The sequence below is a fragment of the Neltuma alba genome, unplaced genomic scaffold, assembly GCF_004799145.2.
Source record: "Neltuma alba isolate B1F8T4 unplaced genomic scaffold, ASM479914v2 tig00012048_pilon, whole genome shotgun sequence".
NCBI lineage: Eukaryota > Viridiplantae > Streptophyta > Magnoliopsida > Fabales > Fabaceae > Neltuma > Neltuma alba.
The window spans coordinates 15,630-34,167 of record NW_021636613.1 but is presented as its reverse complement, the minus strand read 5'-3'; the positions used below and the strand labels follow the sequence as shown (position 1 = coordinate 34,167).

At 34.7% G+C, this 18,538-nt stretch overlaps 5 protein-coding genes across 6 annotated transcripts; 4 read left to right on the top strand and 1 right to left on the bottom strand.

Annotated features, from left to right (window-relative positions):
* Nucleotides 1–398: 398 nt before the first annotated feature.
* On the top strand, nucleotides 399–1,114 carry LOC114721597 (GDSL esterase/lipase 5-like). The gene is made up of 4 exons (XM_028907458.1): nucleotides 399–420; nucleotides 527–642; nucleotides 795–914; nucleotides 1,007–1,114. The coding sequence occupies exons 1-4, from the start codon at nucleotides 399–401 to the stop codon at nucleotides 1,112–1,114; spliced, it is 366 nt and encodes a 121-aa protein (XP_028763291.1).
* A 1,803-nt stretch (nucleotides 1,115–2,917) lies between these two features.
* LOC114721594 (GDSL esterase/lipase 1-like) lies at nucleotides 2,918–5,196 on the top strand. Its single transcript, XM_028907455.1, has 6 exons — nucleotides 2,918–3,191; nucleotides 3,323–3,450; nucleotides 3,579–3,809; nucleotides 3,917–4,166; nucleotides 4,491–4,755; nucleotides 5,028–5,196. Exons 1-5 carry the CDS (start codon nucleotides 2,927–2,929, stop codon nucleotides 4,724–4,726), a joined length of 1,110 nt encoding a protein of 369 aa, XP_028763288.1. The 5' UTR covers nucleotides 2,918–2,926; the 3' UTR covers nucleotides 4,727–4,755; nucleotides 5,028–5,196.
* A 270-nt stretch (nucleotides 5,197–5,466) lies between these two features.
* Nucleotides 5,467–7,552, top strand: LOC114721605 (GDSL esterase/lipase 2). Its single transcript, XM_028907466.1, has 5 exons — nucleotides 5,467–5,779; nucleotides 5,924–6,051; nucleotides 6,159–6,389; nucleotides 6,509–6,764; nucleotides 7,016–7,552. Exons 1-5 carry the CDS (start codon nucleotides 5,506–5,508, stop codon nucleotides 7,249–7,251), a joined length of 1,125 nt encoding a protein of 374 aa, XP_028763299.1. The 5' UTR covers nucleotides 5,467–5,505; the 3' UTR covers nucleotides 7,252–7,552.
* A 560-nt stretch (nucleotides 7,553–8,112) lies between these two features.
* LOC114721607 (GDSL esterase/lipase 2-like) lies at nucleotides 8,113–10,302 on the top strand. Its single transcript, XM_028907468.1, has 5 exons — nucleotides 8,113–8,442; nucleotides 8,598–8,719; nucleotides 9,123–9,353; nucleotides 9,453–9,708; nucleotides 9,817–10,302. Exons 1-5 carry the CDS (start codon nucleotides 8,190–8,192, stop codon nucleotides 10,053–10,055), a joined length of 1,101 nt encoding a protein of 366 aa, XP_028763301.1. The 5' UTR covers nucleotides 8,113–8,189; the 3' UTR covers nucleotides 10,056–10,302.
* Nucleotides 10,303–12,520: 2,218 nt separating this feature from the next.
* LOC114721603 (54S ribosomal protein L51, mitochondrial) lies at nucleotides 12,521–15,017 on the bottom strand. Of its 2 annotated transcripts, none has more exons than XM_028907463.1 (4): nucleotides 14,855–15,017; nucleotides 14,244–14,323; nucleotides 13,059–13,165; nucleotides 12,521–12,969 (listed from the first exon to the last, which is right to left on the bottom strand). In XM_028907463.1, exons 2-4 carry the CDS (start codon nucleotides 14,321–14,323, stop codon nucleotides 12,797–12,799), a joined length of 360 nt encoding a protein of 119 aa, XP_028763296.1. In that variant the 5' UTR covers nucleotides 14,855–15,017; the 3' UTR covers nucleotides 12,521–12,796. The 2 variants fall into 2 exon arrangements, with proteins under 2 accessions (XP_028763296.1, XP_028763295.1); XM_028907462.1 differs by having other exon boundaries at nucleotides 14,809–15,016.
* Nucleotides 15,018–18,538: the final 3,521 nt, after the last annotated feature.

The following is an 18,538-nucleotide window of genomic DNA, read 5'->3' as shown; positions in this document are numbered from 1 at the left end:
TTGGAACCAACACCAAACTATGACATAGTTAACTATGATTTTGTAATGAATTGGGTAGTTAACTATGATTTTGTAATGAATTGGGGGCGTCAATGTAATGCATTTAAAATTTGTTATTCAAATTAAAAAGCACTTTGATTATCACTGCTTTTCCTTGAATTACATATAAAGTAAAAATTTGATTTGACAAAATAATTTGACTCCCGATTTGTAAAAATTCAAAATTTTAGAGAGATTTATTGTCAAGATTTAAGGCTTAGAGAAGTTATTTGAAGATAATCCAAAATTCAAGGGATTATACGTATATAATTAGTAAAACAAATACTCTAATGAGAACTATATATTGTGAAATTTGCCTCCAAATCTTTGACGCGGCACCATAAGAGACAGGTGCGAATATGGGAATTCTGGGGCTTTCATGTATTTCATGTTCTTAATGTTATCGTTTTTGTTCAAATCACTCGTGCCAAAGAAAAATCCGACTCCCTAAGAAGCAAAGCAGCCTTATTCACATTTGGAGAATCAGTATTTGACGTTGGAAGCAACAACTACATCAATACCACCACTTTTCTTCTGGCAAACTTCGATCCATACGGCGAAACTTTCTTCAAGCATCCCAACGGCATATTTTCCGATGCATGGGTCATACCAGATTTCATTGGTATATATGTAGTGACCGATATCATCTCAATACATTCTTTTAGAGCATTGCCTGGCTTTGTATATGCAATTATATTAATATTAATGCTGCGTCAAGCTTTTTATAATTGAGTTTAATTTTGTTGTGGATGCAGCTGAATATGCCGTGTTACCGCTATTACTACCATCCAGCATCGTACCCTGATGATTATATCTTTGGGGCTAATTTTGCATCAGCAGGATCTGGAGCTTTGGTTGAAACTCGTCAAGGAACTGTAAGCTGTCACTAACTAGTCTCACTATTAAATTATAGTGTGCAGTGGATGATGATTGAGAAGCCTTAAGGCTATATTCTTTATTACTTTAGGTGATAGGCCTGCAAACTCAGGCAAGTTACTTCAAACAAGTTAGCAAGCTATTGAAGAAGAAACTAGGAGATCGAGAAGCCAAGGCATTTCTGGGAAGAGCTGTCTAGTGTCTACATTATTAACGCTGGAGGCAATGATTATGGTGCCGTTTTGTTCACAAACTCAAGCACTCCTGTGCTTCCAGATCCTCAAGAATTTGTTGATGTTGTGATTGGCAACAAATCAAGCGTCGTCCAAGTATGAGAAAAGATTTAAACTCTTTCCATTCCAACAGCTATATATATAGGTATGTTTACGAGAATTGGTGTTCCTCGATCTAACAATTCTCAACTTTACGTATAAAATTGCAGGGAATTTACAGGGAAGATGGAAGAAAGTTCGGGGTTTTTAATGTGGGTCCTATTAACTGTTTTCCAATAGTAAGGTTGCTTGTAAATGGAAGCAGCCTAGATGCGTGCCGGGAAGAAGAAAGCTTCAGCAATTGCAAGATTAAACAATAGAGCTCTTCCCACAATGCTTCAGAAACCGGAGAACCAACTTGAGGGATTCAAATATTCTCTCACTGACTTTTACAGTGCCCTTGTTGAACTAACAAAATAACCTTCCAAATATGGTATGCCCTGCAAAATTATTAGTTGCATGTTCAGTAACATTTTTGAGGTATTTTCCAACACTCAATATTTTAAATTAATTTTTAATGCACCTAGCTGCTGTCTTAAAATATTTTTTTTCAATAATACTCAATATTTTAAAATGATTTTTGGTGTATCCAACAAACACCTTAACGTATTTTTTCAATAACAACAGTCAGTATTTTAAGTTTAGGGTGTTTGTTAGTACTAAAAAAAAAAAAACTTGAATGGTAAAATTGCATGAAAATTTATTTTAGGCTAATAATAAGTGTTACTGAAAAAAAATACTCCAGAATCCCAAATATTTTTTCAGTAATATTGTAAGTAAACATGATTTGTAAATTGTTATTGGGAAGATTTCAAAAAGGGGAGGTGGCTTGCTGTGGCGATGGAGCATACAGAGGAGATTATAGCTTTGGAGGCAAAAGAGGGGTTGAAGAATATGAGGTTATGCGACAATGTTAATGAACACGTCTTCTTTGATTCTGCTCATCCTACAGAAGCTGCTGCTTATCGTTTCGCCAACCCCATGTGGATTGCAAATGCTGATTTCACTTTCCTTACAACCTGAAACAACTCTTTGACTTCAAAGTTTGAATGGCGTTAATTAGTTTGGTGTATATAGCAGTCAGTAGTTGGACCAAAATATATATATAGCAGTCAGAAGAGGAGGAATAGTATAATACTATCTCCGGTTCTTAATATAAGAATTAGCTTGACTTTTAATTTGGTTTTAAATCTAAGATCCCAATTTACTTTGTTTCTTATATTTAACTTTTTTTTTTCAAAATAGTTTTTGTAGAGGTTGCATATGTTAAAGATTTCATCAAATGACAGTTATAACTAATATATATGATTAGCAAGAGTATTCTAGGGAAAAAAAAACACCTAATAAATAACTAACTTGACAAATTTTCTTAATGTATTCAAATTAGTCAACTGACTCTTATATTAAGAACTAGATGTAATATAAACTAATAATAAGCATTCCTATGACTCGTTCATCGGATTAAGGGGACGGCTAAATTTAATGTACTTTTCCCATTCTCTATCTTATTTTGAAGTTTGACATGTATACGTTGTTAGTTGTATGCCATCTATCCATTGGAATATATGTCGCAAAGAAAAGTTTACGATGGGTAATATACCTGTGAATTTAACTAATTCCCCTCCGGGGGAGGGGGGGACTGAAATTTGCTCGAGAAAAAATCTCTAATGAAGACTATAAATTGTGACCTCTGCAACCAAATGTTTGACACAGCGGCAACATACAAGACAAGTGCCATCATGGGAAGTTTAAGAGTTTTCATGTATTCCATGGTTTTTTATGCTATCGTTTCTATTCAAATCACTTGCTGCCAAAGCAAAATCTGCCTGCCGGAAAAGCAAGCAGCCTTATTCATATTTGGTGACTCGCTATTTGACGTCGGAAACAACAACTACATCAACACCACCACTTCAGCTCAGGCAAACTTCGAACCGTACGGCAAAACTTTCTTCAAGTATCCCACCGGCAGGTTTTCCGACGGAAGAGTCATCCCAGATTTCATTGGTGCGCGCGTGTGTATCAGTGATCAACTGAATACATTCACTTAGAAGTTCTCTGGCTTTGTATCTGCATAATTATGTTCACATGAATGTTTTGTCATATGTTTTATGAGTTCAACTTTGTTGTGGATGCAGCTGAATATGCCAAGTTGCCACTCTTACTACCATATCTGCATCCAGCATCGTCCCTTGATGATTATATCTTTGGGGTTAATTTTGCATCAGGGGGATCTGGAGCTCTGATTGAAACTAGTGAAGGAATCGTATGTTATTAGTCTCATTATCTTCTAGTGTTAATGTGGTCATTTATTTAAATTATATGCGACATTGCTGAAGAGGTGATCGTAATTTGCTTCTAAAGTTAATACATTTTTTCTACGTTTATTTTCAGTTGGTAGACTTAAATACACAGGTGAAATATTACAAGAATGTGAGAGATGTTCTGAGGAAGAAACTGGGGAATAAAGAAGCCAAAACATTGTTGTCCAGATCGGTGCACCTTTTCAGTGTTGGAGCCAATGACTATGGAGCACGTTTCGTCTCAAATTCCAGTGATCTTCTTCGTTACTCTAAACACCAGTTAGTGGATATTGTGATTGGCAACATCACGGATGCCATAAAAGTATGTGGATTTATATATAACAGAAATTAACGTTCAAGTTTCTTGCTTTCTTCTCTGTTGGTCCTACCCATTTGCTCATAATTCTAAAAATATGTGTTGTTTTACAGGAAATTCACAACCTAGGAGGAAGGAAATTTGCGTTTGTGAATATGGGTCCTATAGGTTGCACTCCGACCATTAGGTTTACAGTAGAAGGATATAAATGTAATGAAGAAATGATAGAATCTGCAAAGCTACACAATGTTGAACTTCCGACAATGCTCCAGAAGCTTCAGAAACAGCTCGCGGGGTTCAAATACTCAGTCTTCGATTTCTACAGTTCACTTTCTCAGTTGATGAAATACCCTTCCAAATATGGTATCTGTATTGAAACTCTTACTTTTCAACGTCCCACGTTATTTAGTTCACAGTGTTCTTCGCATAAAATTGAATATGGATCGTCTGCTTCTCTGTTTTTTTTTTTTTTGGCCAAATGCCTCTCTGCTTTACTCATAAAATGTTGCCAGAAAAACAGAGGAGGAGCCCCCTGTTTCAGGATTGAATACTGAGAAACAGAAACTTTCAAATCCCAGCATAATCATAGGTCAAGAAGAATCGAAAGTTAACACACACACACACACACACACACAGAGAAGGTCGTGGTTGTGATACTTATCGAATTATTGGAATTATGATGAGCAGGTTTCAAAGAAGGGAAAGTGGCATGCTGTGGAGGTGGAGCATACCGGGGAGATGATAGCTGTGGGGGTAAAAGAGGAATAAAAAAGTACGAGTTATGTGAGAATGTGAATGACTACGTCTTCTTCGACTCTCCTCATCCCACCGAGAAGGCTAATCAGCATTTCTCATCCCTGATGTGGTCTGCAAATCTCACTTTCAATAAGCCTTACAATATGGAGCAACTCTTCGAATTTTAAGTTGTTGTACTTTGATTGATTAAATAATACTCCTCCGGTCCTTAATATAGGACCCAATTCTTGAGTTGGTTTTGGTCCTAAATATAAGATCCATTTCTCATATTTATCAATTTTCTCTAAATTACCCCTATGGATACTCTCTCAACCATAATCAAGTAGAAGAAGGAGAGGGGTATTAAGAAAGATGATTATGGTGTTTTAGGAAAAATGTGTCACTTTTCTTATAATTAACTAACTTACCTAACTTCCTTAATCTAATCAAATTAGTTAAATGGGTCTTATATTAAGGACCGGAGGAGTATTTGCTTCCGAGCATGTACCTCCCCATTTCACTTTGTATGAAAATAAATTCAGTGTTTTCTTCCCCTAGCTGCAATTACTTGTAAGTTGTACAAGTTGTAACACTTAAATAGTAAGTCAAAGTCAACACTTTGTGGTTGACGGCTCTAAAAAATCTCAGGTTTCGCGGATCTCCACGACTCTACTATTCAGTAATTCAACTCTTTCTCAGACTTGCCTTGTTTCGATTAGTCTTTAACTCTTTATCAGACTTTTCAAAACAACGATCTCCTGGATTGAAGTTGAAAGACATGTTGTTCAAATTACGACTTGGATACTCCCTCGATCATCTATGTCATTGTCCATATTTTAACTTATTTGAGAAAACGTGTATTGAAATCATTTGTCTCTGGTTATTATATTATTTTATGAGAGAACCCAAAGCCAACGAAAGCAATAGTACATCAAACTGAGTAAGAAGTAACCAAGCAAGTGGCGATATGGCGAGTTTAAGGATGATCTATGCGTATTTGTCGGTGTTCTTGATGAGTATTGCTAATCAAATCACCAACTGTTCTGGGAATAGATGCTTGTTGCATGAGAAAGAAGCTTCCTTGTTCGTATTTGGGGATTCTCTATTCGACGCAGGAATCAATAACTATCTCAGCCCTTCTTTCCCGGCAAACAAGGCTAACTATCCCCCATATGGTCAAACCTTCTTCAACTACCCATCTGGCAGATTCTCTGATGGACGTATTATTCCAGATTTCATTGGTACGCTAATTAAGTTCTATGTCTGGGGCAAAGATTTTTGTTACCTTTATGAATCCTCTGAGATTATTACAAAACTGCAGTTACGATATCATCTATAATTCATATCTGGTAATTGGAATTACTTGAATCGAATTGTTGTTGCAGCTGAATATGCTAAGTTGCCGCTGATATTACCATATCTGCATCCAGATTCTGAACATTACTATGTTTATGGGATAAATTTTGCATCGGCTGGAGCTGGCGCTTTGGTTGAAACTTCTCCTCCAGAATATGTGAGATCAGTTTACACTATCATCAACCCACATAGATATATATAGTCACGACTTGATTGTGTTATTATGGAAAATGCAAGAAATCCTAAGTTACTTGTCTATTCTAGGTGCTAGACCTAAATACCCAGGTGAGTTATTACAAGAATGTAAGCAATGTATTGAGGAAGAAACTGGGGAATGCAGAAGCCAAGGCATTTTTTTCCAAAGCCGTGCACTTGGTTAGCATTGGAGCCAATGACTATGGAGCACGTTTCGGCTCAAATTCAAGTGTGTTTCTTCGTTACTCTCAACAACAATTCATTGATATTGTGATTGGAAACCTAACAACCGCGATCAAAGTATGTTAATGCAGCTAATTAAATTTCGCCTTTTTCGCTTCAAATTTTCTTACTTTGTTCTCTTCTGCTTCTTCCCTTTTGTTCATAGTTCTGAAACTTCACGGTAGCTTTGATTTCAGGAGATTCATACCATAGGAGGAAGGAAGTTTGGATTTGTTAATGTGGGTCCTGCGGGTTGTTCTCCTGGAGCAAAAATGATCGTGAATGGGACCAAAGGCGCTTGCGATGAAAAGCTGTTAGAAGTTGCAAGGATCCACAACGATGAGTTCTCGAGAATGCTTCTGAAGCTGGAGAAACAGCTCGACGGATTCAAATATTCAGTGTTTGACTTCTACGATTCGGCTCTTCAAGTGATGAAATACCCTTCAAAATATGGTATATCTCGAAACTGTTTGTGAACATTACTCTTAGCCTTTGCTACAGTAACATCTCTAAAACGCCACGGGAAGTGACATGAAATATGGATGTCCATTTCCAAAGTAAACTGGTTTCTCTGCTCAAATCATAACATGTAAATAAAACTTTTTTAGAAGATTGAATTTCTGGTACTAAGATTTGAAAATTATCGAATGCTTTAGATTGTTGGCATTTTCCTACCAATTTGCTGATCTCTGGTTATTTGAAAGGTTTCAAAGAAGGGAGTGTGGCTTGTTGCGGGGGTGGCCCTTACAGAGGAGATAATAGCTGTGGAGGCAAGAGAGGGATAAAGAAGTACAAGTTATGCAAGAATGTCAGTGAATATTTGTTCTTCGATTCTGCTCACCCAACTGATAAGGCTAATCAGCTTCTCTCTCAGCTGATGTGGAGTGGGAATCTCACAGTCAACAAGCCTTACAATCTAAGACAACTATTTCGATTTTGAATGAACAGAACATCATCCGTTTCCAGCTCTGTTATTAGCTAATCACATAAATGGCTCATACGGAGCTTCTCTGTTCAATAATTGCGTGAAATAAATTCAGAGCTTTTTGCCCTTCAATTTGTATCTTCTTCCTCGGTATATCCCATTCTTCAGATACTGGACATCATCTGGAAAGTTTCCGGAATCACGGATATCAATGCAATTAGCTCCATATGAAGTTACATGAGTTTGCTGTCCAACATGTCAGACAGATGAAGATAATTGTATCCATGTTTTATAGATCAGATTAAAATTTCATTAACTTTTCTATTGATATGCCCAAATTAACGAAGAACAGCGAAAGAAAATTGAAAATTAATTCTCATTACTGCAATGTTAATCCAAAGAAGACTGAACAGAATAATAGATATAAAAATTATGCATATAATTTAATTTAATAAGATTTTAGTCGAGTGCAGAACTCATTTCATGCTTTGAATTTATCTTTACCCTTCCAAAACGCATATCAGTGCACTAGAGAAAAACAGTACAAATCAAGGACTTGATGGCGGATATTAAACTTAGTAAGGAATCATACAGTGAAAAGTTTATTTGAAGAAAACAACCAAAAGGAAAGAAACAGAAAAAGTTCAACAATATTATTAAATAGAAGGGAAAACTTTGACTAGCAAAAGTTGAAAGCACCCGGCTATTGCATTATGTTTGAGTTATTCAAAGCACTGATTGACGTTAACTGCAGAGTCATCTTGAATTAAAGTTTGAACAGACAATCTGCTGATAACGCAATGGCTTATATCAGCAAGGATTTGCCCTGAAATTTTAGCCTTTCAAGAAACCAAACTGTATCTGGTCCAATTTAAAAATGGATGAGCTCTTCCTATAAAAATAGCAGCTGCTAACTGCGAAATATAGATGAGAAAACATTAATCAAGTACAGAATGGAAAATTCAACGATTCATATTTGTTTCTTGGTTCTCAGTGCCGGCCTTTATATCTGCCATGGCTTCTTTTGTTTGCCAAAAGAACATGTGGCCCTATTCATATTTGGAGACTCAATATTTGATGTTGGAAACAATAACTACATCAACACAGCAGCTGATTTCCAGGCAAATTTCTGGCCGTATGGGAATACTACTTTTAAGTATCCTTCCGGAAGACCTTCTAATGGACGCCTGATTCCAGACTTCATTGGTAATAGATTTGCATCTGTGCTTTAGGCTGCTTTCATGTTGTACTGATCTTTGGCATGCTCACATGTTGATTCATAACTCATATAGGCTAAGTCTATGTGGGAATATATTTTATGTTTCAACATGAGTTTGTCTAACATTGAACCCTTGTCTCAGCTGAATATGCAAAGCTGCCGTTTATACCGCCATACCTCCAACCTGGTTTTCAACAATATGCTGATGGCGCAAATTTTGCATCAGCTGGTGCTGGTGCCCTTGTTGAAACCAATCAAGGATTTGTATGTGATTCTCCCTTTAGAAGCTAAATGCTTTTCTATTACATTTTTAGCATAGGAAAAATGCGCTTTTAATTTTTCACAATGTAGAGCTTATCAGGACAAAATTCTATGCTCTGGTGTTATTTTTAATTTTGTTGATTTCCTTTTTTATTATCAGATTAAAATGGTAATCCTATTTAGACAGGTGCGTGTAGCTAAATAACGATAACAGAAAATGGTAATCAGATTCTTCCTTAAACTGCCTGCTTGCTAGCTGATCCTATGTAATGCTCCTTCTCCCTTCCAAATAAAACTAATCTTACAAGGAACCGATAAGATGGTAACTTGATCTAAGTTACTATAATTATGGCAGAAACATTATTGAAAGAGTAAATTGTTGACTCTGCATTGAACTTTTTCTAAGGTTATAGACCTTAATGGTCAACTCAGGAATTTCAATGATATGGTGCGATTGCTGAAGCAGAGGCTGGGAGATGAAGAAGCCAAGAGATTATCATCCAAAGCTATCTTCTTGTTTAGCATGGGAACCAATGATTACTTTGTACGTTTCGTTTCTAACTCTTCCAGGTTTCCGACGTACCCTAAAGAAAAATATGTTGACATGGTGATCGGCAACATGACCAGTGTGGTCAAAGTAAGTGTTTATTCATAAGTTCTGAAAACTTTTTAATCTGTCTGATTGGCAATTTGAAGGTTTCAATCTGAGATTGAACTAGTTTTTTTTTTTCCCCAGGAAATATATAAGAAAGGAGGGAGAAAGTTTGGATTCCTAAACCTGCCTCCTTTAGGATGCCTGCCTCTAATTAAAGCACTTATCCCACCAGCTCAAGATGGCTGCGTTGAAAATGTTACACAAGTTGTAAAATTACACAATGAAGCACTAAGTGAAGCCCTCCGTGGACTCGAAGCTCAGCTAGAAGGGTTTAAATACTCATACATTGATTTTTACACTTCACTTAGTGTAAGAATAAAGTCACCTTCAAAATATGGTAATATAAGTTCCATTTCAGCCTATCCTGCTCTGTTCTGTAATCTTAAATAATTCTTTATAGTCTTCAAACTTATTGATCAGTATTGGTTCTGTGATACTTAAAAAGGCTTCAAGGAAAGCAAAATGGGATGTTGTGGTGGTGGTCCGTACAGAGGATGGCAAAGCTGTGGGGGGAAAAGGACTATTGTGAAAGAGTATGAAGTGTGTAATGATGTGGAAGACTATTTGATCTTTGATGCTGTTCATCCTACTGAAAAAGCATACCATCAAATCTCTGACCTAATTTGGAATGAAGATCACAGGGTGGCACAACCTTACAATCTCAAGGAATTATATCAACTTTAAATGTTTTATGTCTCATGAGACTAGTCTGCATATTATTCAGTGCTGGGAATGTACTACTAGACCTTTAAGCAATAGAACTGCTCAAAATTGGATACTGGTTTGTATTTGATTAAAGAATGGGGGTGGGGTGAAGCACATTAAGTACAACTTTGTGACCAGCATTGCTTGCCCTTTGTTATTTCCACTGCATCCTAATTTGATCTTCCATTATAGTTAGTTAACACTAACTATGTTTAGAGGTATTCAAAATAGGCCCGTCCCAGTCCTAGTCATATTAGGACAGGACAAGACGGGATGGGATCATCCCGTCCTAATAGTAATTTTTTTCAATTTTTTTATCATATTATAATTATTAAATGTTAAAAATACAAAATGTTTAAGGCGTGTGTAATACAAGATGTTTATATTTTTAGCTTTCAACACATATATAGTTGAATGATTATTTTTTTATTTAGAGCTTTTATAGTAGTTTATGATTTTTGAAATGATGAAAATAAATTTTGGAGTTATCATATTACTTATTATTATTTATTTGGGCTTTTGTTTGAGAGGGTTGAGCCCAAAAAAAAAGGAAAAAAAAACAAAAGATACTTTCAAAAAGGCTAAGCTCAAAAAACTAAAAATAGGAGGGATAAAAAAAACCAAAATCCATTGTAATAGGTCTAACCACAAGGCAAAAACATTTTTTTTTTAGACAAAAAAGGAGACAAAAGGACCTAGACAACACCAGGATGAAACAGAACACAAGACAAATTTTCTATCCTATTTCTATTTATCAGGATGGAACAGGAACAAATCTATCCTAATTCCATTCCATGTCTTGAACAACCCTAGCTATCCTATCAGTACTTCATCTTGCACCACTTGTTCTCATCACTGTTTCTGAGTAAATAAATTATTATTTTAAGTTCATATATATATATATATATATATATATTTCTTCCTGGTGTTTTTGTTTGTTTGTTCTTGTTCACAATTATTTTCGTACCAATAAATGATGACTTTGTCATTGTACTAAACTACTAATACTCTAAGGATTTCAGTTCTTGACTTTTAGGTTTCATTTGTTTTTTTTTTTAATTTTGATATTATAAGATGATCTTTAGTTTATAATTTGAGGTTTCTAAAAAATACTCATTTCATTTTTTTTAATATTTGTAAATGATCCTTGATGTAGGGATGTGAAGTCAAAAGACAAATATCAAACACATATTACTTTTATATCAAGTAGAAATGAAAAGATTAAATTAAAATTAAAGGAATTGAAAGAACAAACTTGTTATATTTCATAATTCGATCATATTAAAAAGAAGTATGTTTTTAATTAACCGGAACAATCTCCATGGAGTTTGAAATTAGGGGCAAAATGAACAATAGAAGCCAAAAACTGATGGCACGTGGCAAGGCCACGCTATTTGCAGTTGCATATTGATATTGATAATTCCTGGAATTGAAGAACTAAATCAAAATTACTGCTTTCTCTATTTGTGAGTGTTTTTTTTTTTTTTTGAAATATCAATAAAATTGACTCTTTTCTGTTTAAAAAAAAGAACTAAATCAAAACTATAAAAAATTAAATTAAAACTATGATTTTTTTTTTTTGGGTTTCATGCGGATTAAGCTTCTCTAATAATTTTATGGTCTCATTCTTCGTTTAATTTAAAAACAACCTGAAATAGTATGAGGCTATGGAATAATTCATACCAGTTATCATTTCTTAATGTTGCAAAGCGATATCATTCCATATAATATAATGATTCAAAATATGGTTTGATGATTCCCCATTCGCCATAAACAGCATCTTAAACTTTTCGAGGTTTTTAAGTTTGTTCAGTTCCTTGACTTTCCCATTCCCTTAATCATGTACCCACCGTATTTTGAATGCTCAGTACTACCCCAATCCTTAATATAAGAACTAATTAACTATTTTGAGTCAATTAAAAAAATTAGTTAATTAAGTTATTTATAATAAATGTGTTTTTTTTCTTCAAGATATCCTTATTAATCAAGTATATTAGCTAAAACTACTATTACTACAAAAACTACCTTAAAAAAAAATATAAGAGACAAAGTAAATTAAAGTCTTATATTTAAAATCAAAATAAAAGTCAAACTAGCTTACATTAAACACCGGAGGTAATATAATCATAATATGCGACCATGTGTGCAACAAAATCAAATGTTACATATTTTAAGATCTTATTTTGATCCTCCACGGGAGGGGTTTGCTTTCGACGCAGTGGCTTGCTTCCCCTGCTTCCTCCAATGGTTTCTCAATTACACATCAAAACTCAAGTACGACGTGGGATTTATCGGGAAATTACGAAGATGGAGAAATGCTTGCAGCCATTTCAAAGCATGAGAGAACCACATGGACGCGTTACAGAAGGTTAAAAGAACGGTGTTCTAGTTCTCTCTTTCAGATCATAACCAAATGAAGTTTGCCGAGCCTACGAAAATGCCCCTATAAAACTGAAGACTAGTGGAAATACATTAAGTATGATACGTCTTACGAACCCTGATCTGCGATGCAGTTAAAGCTCAATTCACTGCGCAATATAAGAGTGGAGAACGGGAGATGAGCAATCAGAAGCAAAAATTAAAATTTCTAAGGTCTATTCAAGAACTTGTACCTTATAACAAATATTTGATAAGTTCTCAGTGATTGGGGCAAGTTAAAAAGCTGAGCAACTTAAACTTTCGCAGCAAGAAGGATTCCTCGTACCACAGATCTGAGCAACTTAAAATTTCACATCAGTTGTCCATGTACCTTGCACACTGGGATGCTTGGTCACATGTCTAGTCCTCAGTTTTATAACTTTTCTTCCTAACGCATTCCTAAGCCTGGTCGCATGGAGAAGTATGTCATCTGGATCCATATTCTTCACACATACCACCCTCTGGTTTTTGTTCTCTGCATTTCATAAGAGAATCTTCCAATTAAAACTTCATAGAAGTTTCAGCAATTAAGTTACAATTTACGTGTGCGCTTGAAAGTCTTACTGTAGAAGCCCTTCAGATGGGGATGCTGACCACGAATAAGTTCTGTAACCACCTCTAGTTGAGGATTCCTCTCCTTAAAAACTGGCAACTGAGACTCCATAAATGCCCTACATCACAACAGACAAGGCAACAGGGAGGAGAAATGAATCAGCAAGAAGTGGTATAAGTTTAAATCCTGCATTTAACTGAATTCTAAAAAGTAAAATGCAATGATTCCAAGTTCAAAGTCACTAACAATAAGACAATAAAATATAGGTGCGAAAAAATATGACAGTAAAAGCACCGTACAAGCAAGAACTACTTGTCATTGAAAAACACCAACCATCTCTTTAAGAAATGGCGGATGGTCAATGTAAAGTTCACAGATTCACGTAAGGAAACATCTTTTACAACCCACAAGAATGGCACAGCCAAAACGAAAGGAAAACTTCTTCCAAAGGAAGCATACAAAGCCCAAAAAAATTGTATTCTTTTTTTGTGAGAAAAATTGTACTCCTCCAGTCCTAATTATAAGACTCAATTGACTTATTTGAGGAGATTAAGGAAGTAAGTTAAGTTGGTTATTTATAATAAATAAGTGTTGTCATTCCTAAAATATCCTTGCTAATTAAGTATATTGGCTAAAACTATCATTATTAGAAAGATTGTCTTGGAAAAAAATGCATAAATATAAGAGACAAAATGGATTGGGTCTTATAATTAAGACCAAATAAAAAGTCAAATTGGGTCTTATAACAAGGACCGGAGGAGTATTATTTAGTGTACAAGAAAAATGTGTTTTGGAATATATCAAAATTGGTAACCTATAACTACTAGACCTAGTATGAATATCAAACATAAGGTCATGAATGAGGAAATTTGCAATAAAACCAAGGGACTATTCATAATTTTCAAAATCATTCTTTAGTTCATAGCGGGGAATAAATAACTTAAGGTGAAATGAGCATGGCTGTTAACTTACATATCGGCTATTGATGACTGAATATAATGAAAGTACATCACACTTTATTATCGTCGAATGAAAGAAACAGATCACGAGAGCAATATAACCCTATATAACGGCATGTTGGATACAGCAGTACTTAAATTCACCCTTGCAATTAATTTTGAACAAAACGCTACAAACAAATAAACCCTGATTAAAATGCAAACCAAAACTTGAAATTATAATAATGAGAAGCATACCTTATTCCTCTGCTACTTCCACCCCAATCACAATAGCTCACAATCAGCTTCTGCAGTTGCCAAACCCCTCTCAAAGCCATCTGATTGATTCAAAAAGAAAGGCGTTTAAGAGAAACTTAAATGGTTTAAAAAGATAAGACGTTGAGAACAACGCCAATAAGATCGAAAGCTGATTGTTGCGACGGACGACTAATCTAGCAGACAGCAAGGGTGCTCAACCGTAACACCCTTTTCCCCCTCATAATTCATGAAAGCTGAGCTCTAAACTCCTTATTTTAATATCCATTTTATTGTACAGTACAAGCGTATAACCCCTTGCCCTCTCCATATTTCCTCCAGCGAGCAAGTAAACCCCCCACCATTCGCATAAACCAATATATGAAGTTCGATAGATGTTTCATGTTGTATGAAAACCCAAAATACAAATATAAAGCAAAACATAATGCAGGATATGGAAAACCCGCCTTTACAATTATCAATCTAAAAAGCTTCTCTGCCAGAGCCCATAAGCAATACATTTAAAATTACAAAAGTAGTCGGGATTCAGAAAAGTAGAAGAAATTACCTGAAGGATTGAGCCTTGAACGATAGAAACGGCTGGAGAATCTCACCCACGCACCGAGAGAGATTCCGCCGAGAACGAAAGGAAGACTGACGAAGAACGCAGCGGGAGGTTCTACGGAAGCAGCAGAAGTGAAGATCAGAGACTCGGGCGATGTCTTCTGCTAGTGAGAGGGAAGGTGTCGCCGGCATTAGGAGAGAGGAGGCAAAGGGGGTTAGGATTTCAGATAGTACAGACGGTGGAAACGACGTCGTGCAGCTAAGGCATAGCATGGGAATGAAATCCATTTAGTCGTCGACTTGGGCCAAGATCACTGAGTTTCATGGGCAAGTCAATGGGCTTTGCAGTCCGATTTGAGCCCATGTACTCACTGGATTAAAAGAGTGTTGAGAAGATTTGAAGTTTTAAATGCTTGCTTAATGAATTAGTTATTTATAACAAGTAGCTGTTATCTTTTTTAAAATATCTTTACTAATCAAATTTATTGGTTAAAACTTAAAACTACCGTTATTAGAGGGACTATCTTGAGAAAAATTAGATAAATATGAAAAATAAAGTTGATAGGGGTCTTATGTTTATGAATAAAATAAAAATCAAACGTCATCTTATATTAAGGACCAAAAGTAGTACTATAAAATAAGGATGTGGTGGTTATTTTTTCCAAAAAAAAAATGTTGTCTCTTCTTTATTACAACATGACATGTTTTTAATTATTGAACAACATTAGTATATCCATAAATTTCACGTGATCTCATTTTCTTATTAATATCCTTTTTATTCTGATCCAAAAAAATGTGAAAATGATCCCATGCTACGTTGCTTCAAACTTACTTACCAAATTAATTAATTGACGTGGTGTACATAACAGCCCACGTGATTCTTCAAGCGTCTTAGGACTCGATAGGAGTCAACTATTTATTGAGCAGCATAAAATACCTGTTCAGTTTCATTTAAGATTAAAAAGAAACGCATTAAAGCCTGATTTTTAAAAAATGAACGATGCAAATATGTCGTGGACAGGTAAGACAGGCACATCAAATCCAATTTCCCTCGCAGGCAGGGATCAATAATTGGGGGGGGGGGGGGGGATTATTGTAATTGTTTCATTATAATATTTGGGGTTGGGGAATGGAATGAGATGCAAAGGCAAATGAAGTGGCTGCTTAGACGCCACAAATTTAACAGCAAGGGCCTTTTTTGCAATTTTAGTTTGAAATCACCATATATGGACTGTTTTTTGTCGCATTGCTGCACCAAACCCCAAGAAAAAGCAGAAACAACAGATAGGGATTAGTCGTAGCGTTCTAGACGTGCAGGTGTGGTAAAAACAAAAAGTATCCTATATTGCACATTGCGGCTTCATCTATTATTTTATTATTTATTTAATTAATTAGTACTGCCTCCGATTCTTAATATAAGACCCCATTTGACTTTTTGTTTGGTCCTAATTATAAGATCCCAATCCATTTTGTCTCTCATATTTATGTATTTTTTTCAAGATAGTCCTTCTAATAATGATAGTTCTAGCCAATACACTTAATTAACAAGGATATTTTAGGAATAACAACACTTGTTTATTACAAATAACTAATTTAACTTACTTCCTTAATCTCCTCAAATAAGTTAACTAGGTCTTATAATTAGGATCGGAAGCAGTATTTATTATTTACTGGGGCGTGCGACGGAGTTGAAATTCACATGAATGAATATACTCTATAGCCTAGTTATAGGGATCGCCCCGCGACAAGACGTTTTTAAAGGCTTATAATGATGATGATAAGGGATGACCATGGGAATCATTCATGTATATAATAATTAAAAACAAGCTTCATTTTGACATTTGACGCCTTGCCCTTTTGTCCGGCCCGGCCACCCTCTCTCAATTATTGATCTCTATCTCTTGTTGCGAAAAGTCGCCTGCAGATGCTCCAGTTCGAAAGCAACTTCACTTGATGATGCCACCCGCGCGAGTCAAAACAAAATTTACATCCTACTCCTCTTGCTACTTTTCCGTCTCTACGTACATACGTGGACCCTTTTCTTTCCCAATACAAATATTCAATTTTTTAAAAACAAAACTACACACACACAAAATGCCCATTTATTATTATTATTTAAGATTTTTTTATTTCATATATAAAATCTAGCTAATATTATCAAATCATATCTATACTATCAACCTGTATTTATGTATTGTCAATTCAAATAAAAAATAATTATCTCATCAACTGTTGGTACCCAGGGACAATGTCACTTTTCATGTTTGGATGGAATTTTTTGTTTAAACACGACCTTAATAAATTTGCGCACCTATGTGTTTGGCTGTATTATATCCAACAAAAAAAGAAATAATTCTCTCAAAGTATTTTCCTACATTCAAACAAGCTTAACTTCAAAAGTTTATATTTAAATGATCATAGCTACTTTTGCTATAATTATTCGTAAAATTTACATAAATTTATCTTAAATATAATATAAATTTCATGTTTCTTTCTTTTTAAAAAGTACACATACGACTTTTCTTCAAATTTTGAAATACACACACTAAATTTAAAAGGTACTGAACGTAGATGTAATTTTAATAAAATTTAAAGTGTCTTTATTTTAAAAAATTTCTATAATTTTTTTATACACTCTTGAAATATTCAAACTTTTAACCTTTACCCACATTGATCCACCCGATTTTTTTGGGAAATACAATGAGTGCATGTATATTTTTTGCTGACAATATATCAATATATTATCCTATAAAATTAGGCTAGATGGATTATTTTTATAAAGCTTGGATGTACGTATAGCCACTTTGAATTTATGAGCTTTCATAATTTAACTTACTAATATTAGAATTTTTGGTTAAAAATAATAAGATGAAAGAAGGCATGAGATGGAACTCGCATAAAGATAATTGTAAATAAAAAAATAATAGCATGATTAAAGAAGATGGAATTCCATGACAACAATTTAAAAAAAAAAACTCCAAATTTTAAATATAATTGGCATAAGAATGTGGCGAGTGTGATAGGAACACAGGCTGCCGCGCGTATGGAAGGAGGCTCCAGAGATCTCGGCTTAAAGTTACTAGAGCAACCAATAAACTAAGGACACACGTGGCATGTCTGTCGGCCTAGTAAGGGTTACTCCGCACCATCACGTGGTTCACATGGGACGTCCACATCATCCTGCTACAGCACATCTGCCCACATCCAAAGCTTGTCCTCGTCAGAGGCACATCTGTTATATTAAATTATTGACATCATTATCATCAATGCTAACAATTAATTAATATTTATCTAATAATTTAAACTTTTTTTTTACTTTTAGTCCTAATTATAAAAAATTTTTATATTTTCCTAATTATAAAATCTTATTTGTATACTAAAATGAGATATTATAATTAGGACCAGAAGTAATAAATGAGTGGGCAAACTGACTTTTCCATACCCCTCCAATTTCATTTATAAGTTGCTTTCAAAATGTTTCATACTAATTTAAAAAGTCTTAAATTTTATTAATTTTCATTTAAAATTTAATAACTTTTCAATCTTATTCCTATTTAATATATATTATAAAGAATAAAATTATATATTCATATAAAAAAAATTTCTTTCCATCTTATAAATAAGACTAAAAATTTTTTTCTCTTTATTTCATAAATAGGAAAACTTGAGAAGTTAGTAAGAAAGAAGCTGAGATGGCGAAGGGCAAAAACGATGGCGTGCCAATGTGAAATTTT

What these genes read in the sequence shown, in the direction of transcription:
- LOC114721605 (XM_028907466.1), top strand. Translation starts at nt 5,506, where the DNA reads ATGGCGAGTTTAAGGATGATCTATGCGTATTTGTCGGTGTTCTTGATG. An exon ending in AAACTTCTCCTCCAGAATAT is followed by an intron (nt 6,052 to 6,158) that starts GTGAGATCAGTT and finishes TGTCTATTCTAG; the next exon opens with GTGCTAGACCTAAATACCCA. An exon ending in GAAATACCCTTCAAAATATG is followed by an intron (nt 6,765 to 7,015) that starts GTATATCTCGAA and finishes GTTATTTGAAAG; the next exon opens with GTTTCAAAGAAGGGAGTGTG.
- LOC114721594 (XM_028907455.1), top strand. Translation starts at nt 2,927, where the DNA reads ATGGGAAGTTTAAGAGTTTTCATGTATTCCATGGTTTTTTATGCTATC. An exon ending in AGTCATCCCAGATTTCATTG is followed by an intron (nt 3,192 to 3,322) that starts GTGCGCGCGTGT and finishes TTGTGGATGCAG; the next exon opens with CTGAATATGCCAAGTTGCCA. An exon ending in ACATCACGGATGCCATAAAA is followed by an intron (nt 3,810 to 3,916) that starts GTATGTGGATTT and finishes GTTGTTTTACAG; the next exon opens with GAAATTCACAACCTAGGAGG.
- LOC114721597 (XM_028907458.1), top strand. Translation starts at nt 399, where the DNA reads ATGGGAATTCTGGGGCTTTCAT. An exon ending in GGGAATTCTGGGGCTTTCAT is followed by an intron (nt 421 to 526) that starts GTATTTCATGTT and finishes TTGGAGAATCAG; the next exon opens with TATTTGACGTTGGAAGCAAC. An exon ending in TTGAAACTCGTCAAGGAACT is followed by an intron (nt 915 to 1,006) that starts GTAAGCTGTCAC and finishes TTATTACTTTAG; the next exon opens with GTGATAGGCCTGCAAACTCA.
- LOC114721607 (XM_028907468.1), top strand. Translation starts at nt 8,190, where the DNA reads ATGGAAAATTCAACGATTCATATTTGTTTCTTGGTTCTCAGTGCCGGC. An exon ending in CCTGATTCCAGACTTCATTG is followed by an intron (nt 8,443 to 8,597) that starts GTAATAGATTTG and finishes CCCTTGTCTCAG; the next exon opens with CTGAATATGCAAAGCTGCCG. An exon ending in TTGAAACCAATCAAGGATTT is followed by an intron (nt 8,720 to 9,122) that starts GTATGTGATTCT and finishes ACTTTTTCTAAG; the next exon opens with GTTATAGACCTTAATGGTCA.
- LOC114721603 (XM_028907463.1), bottom strand. Translation starts at nt 14,323, where the DNA reads ATGGCTTTGAGAGGGGTTTGGCAACTGCAGAAGCTGATTGTGAGCTAT. An exon ending in GGAAGTAGCAGAGGAATAAG is followed by an intron (nt 13,166 to 14,243) that starts GTATGCTTCTCA and finishes GTTGTGATGTAG; the next exon opens with GGCATTTATGGAGTCTCAGT. An exon ending in CCATCTGAAGGGCTTCTACA is followed by an intron (nt 12,970 to 13,058) that starts GTAAGACTTTCA and finishes TATGAAATGCAG; the next exon opens with AGAACAAAAACCAGAGGGTG.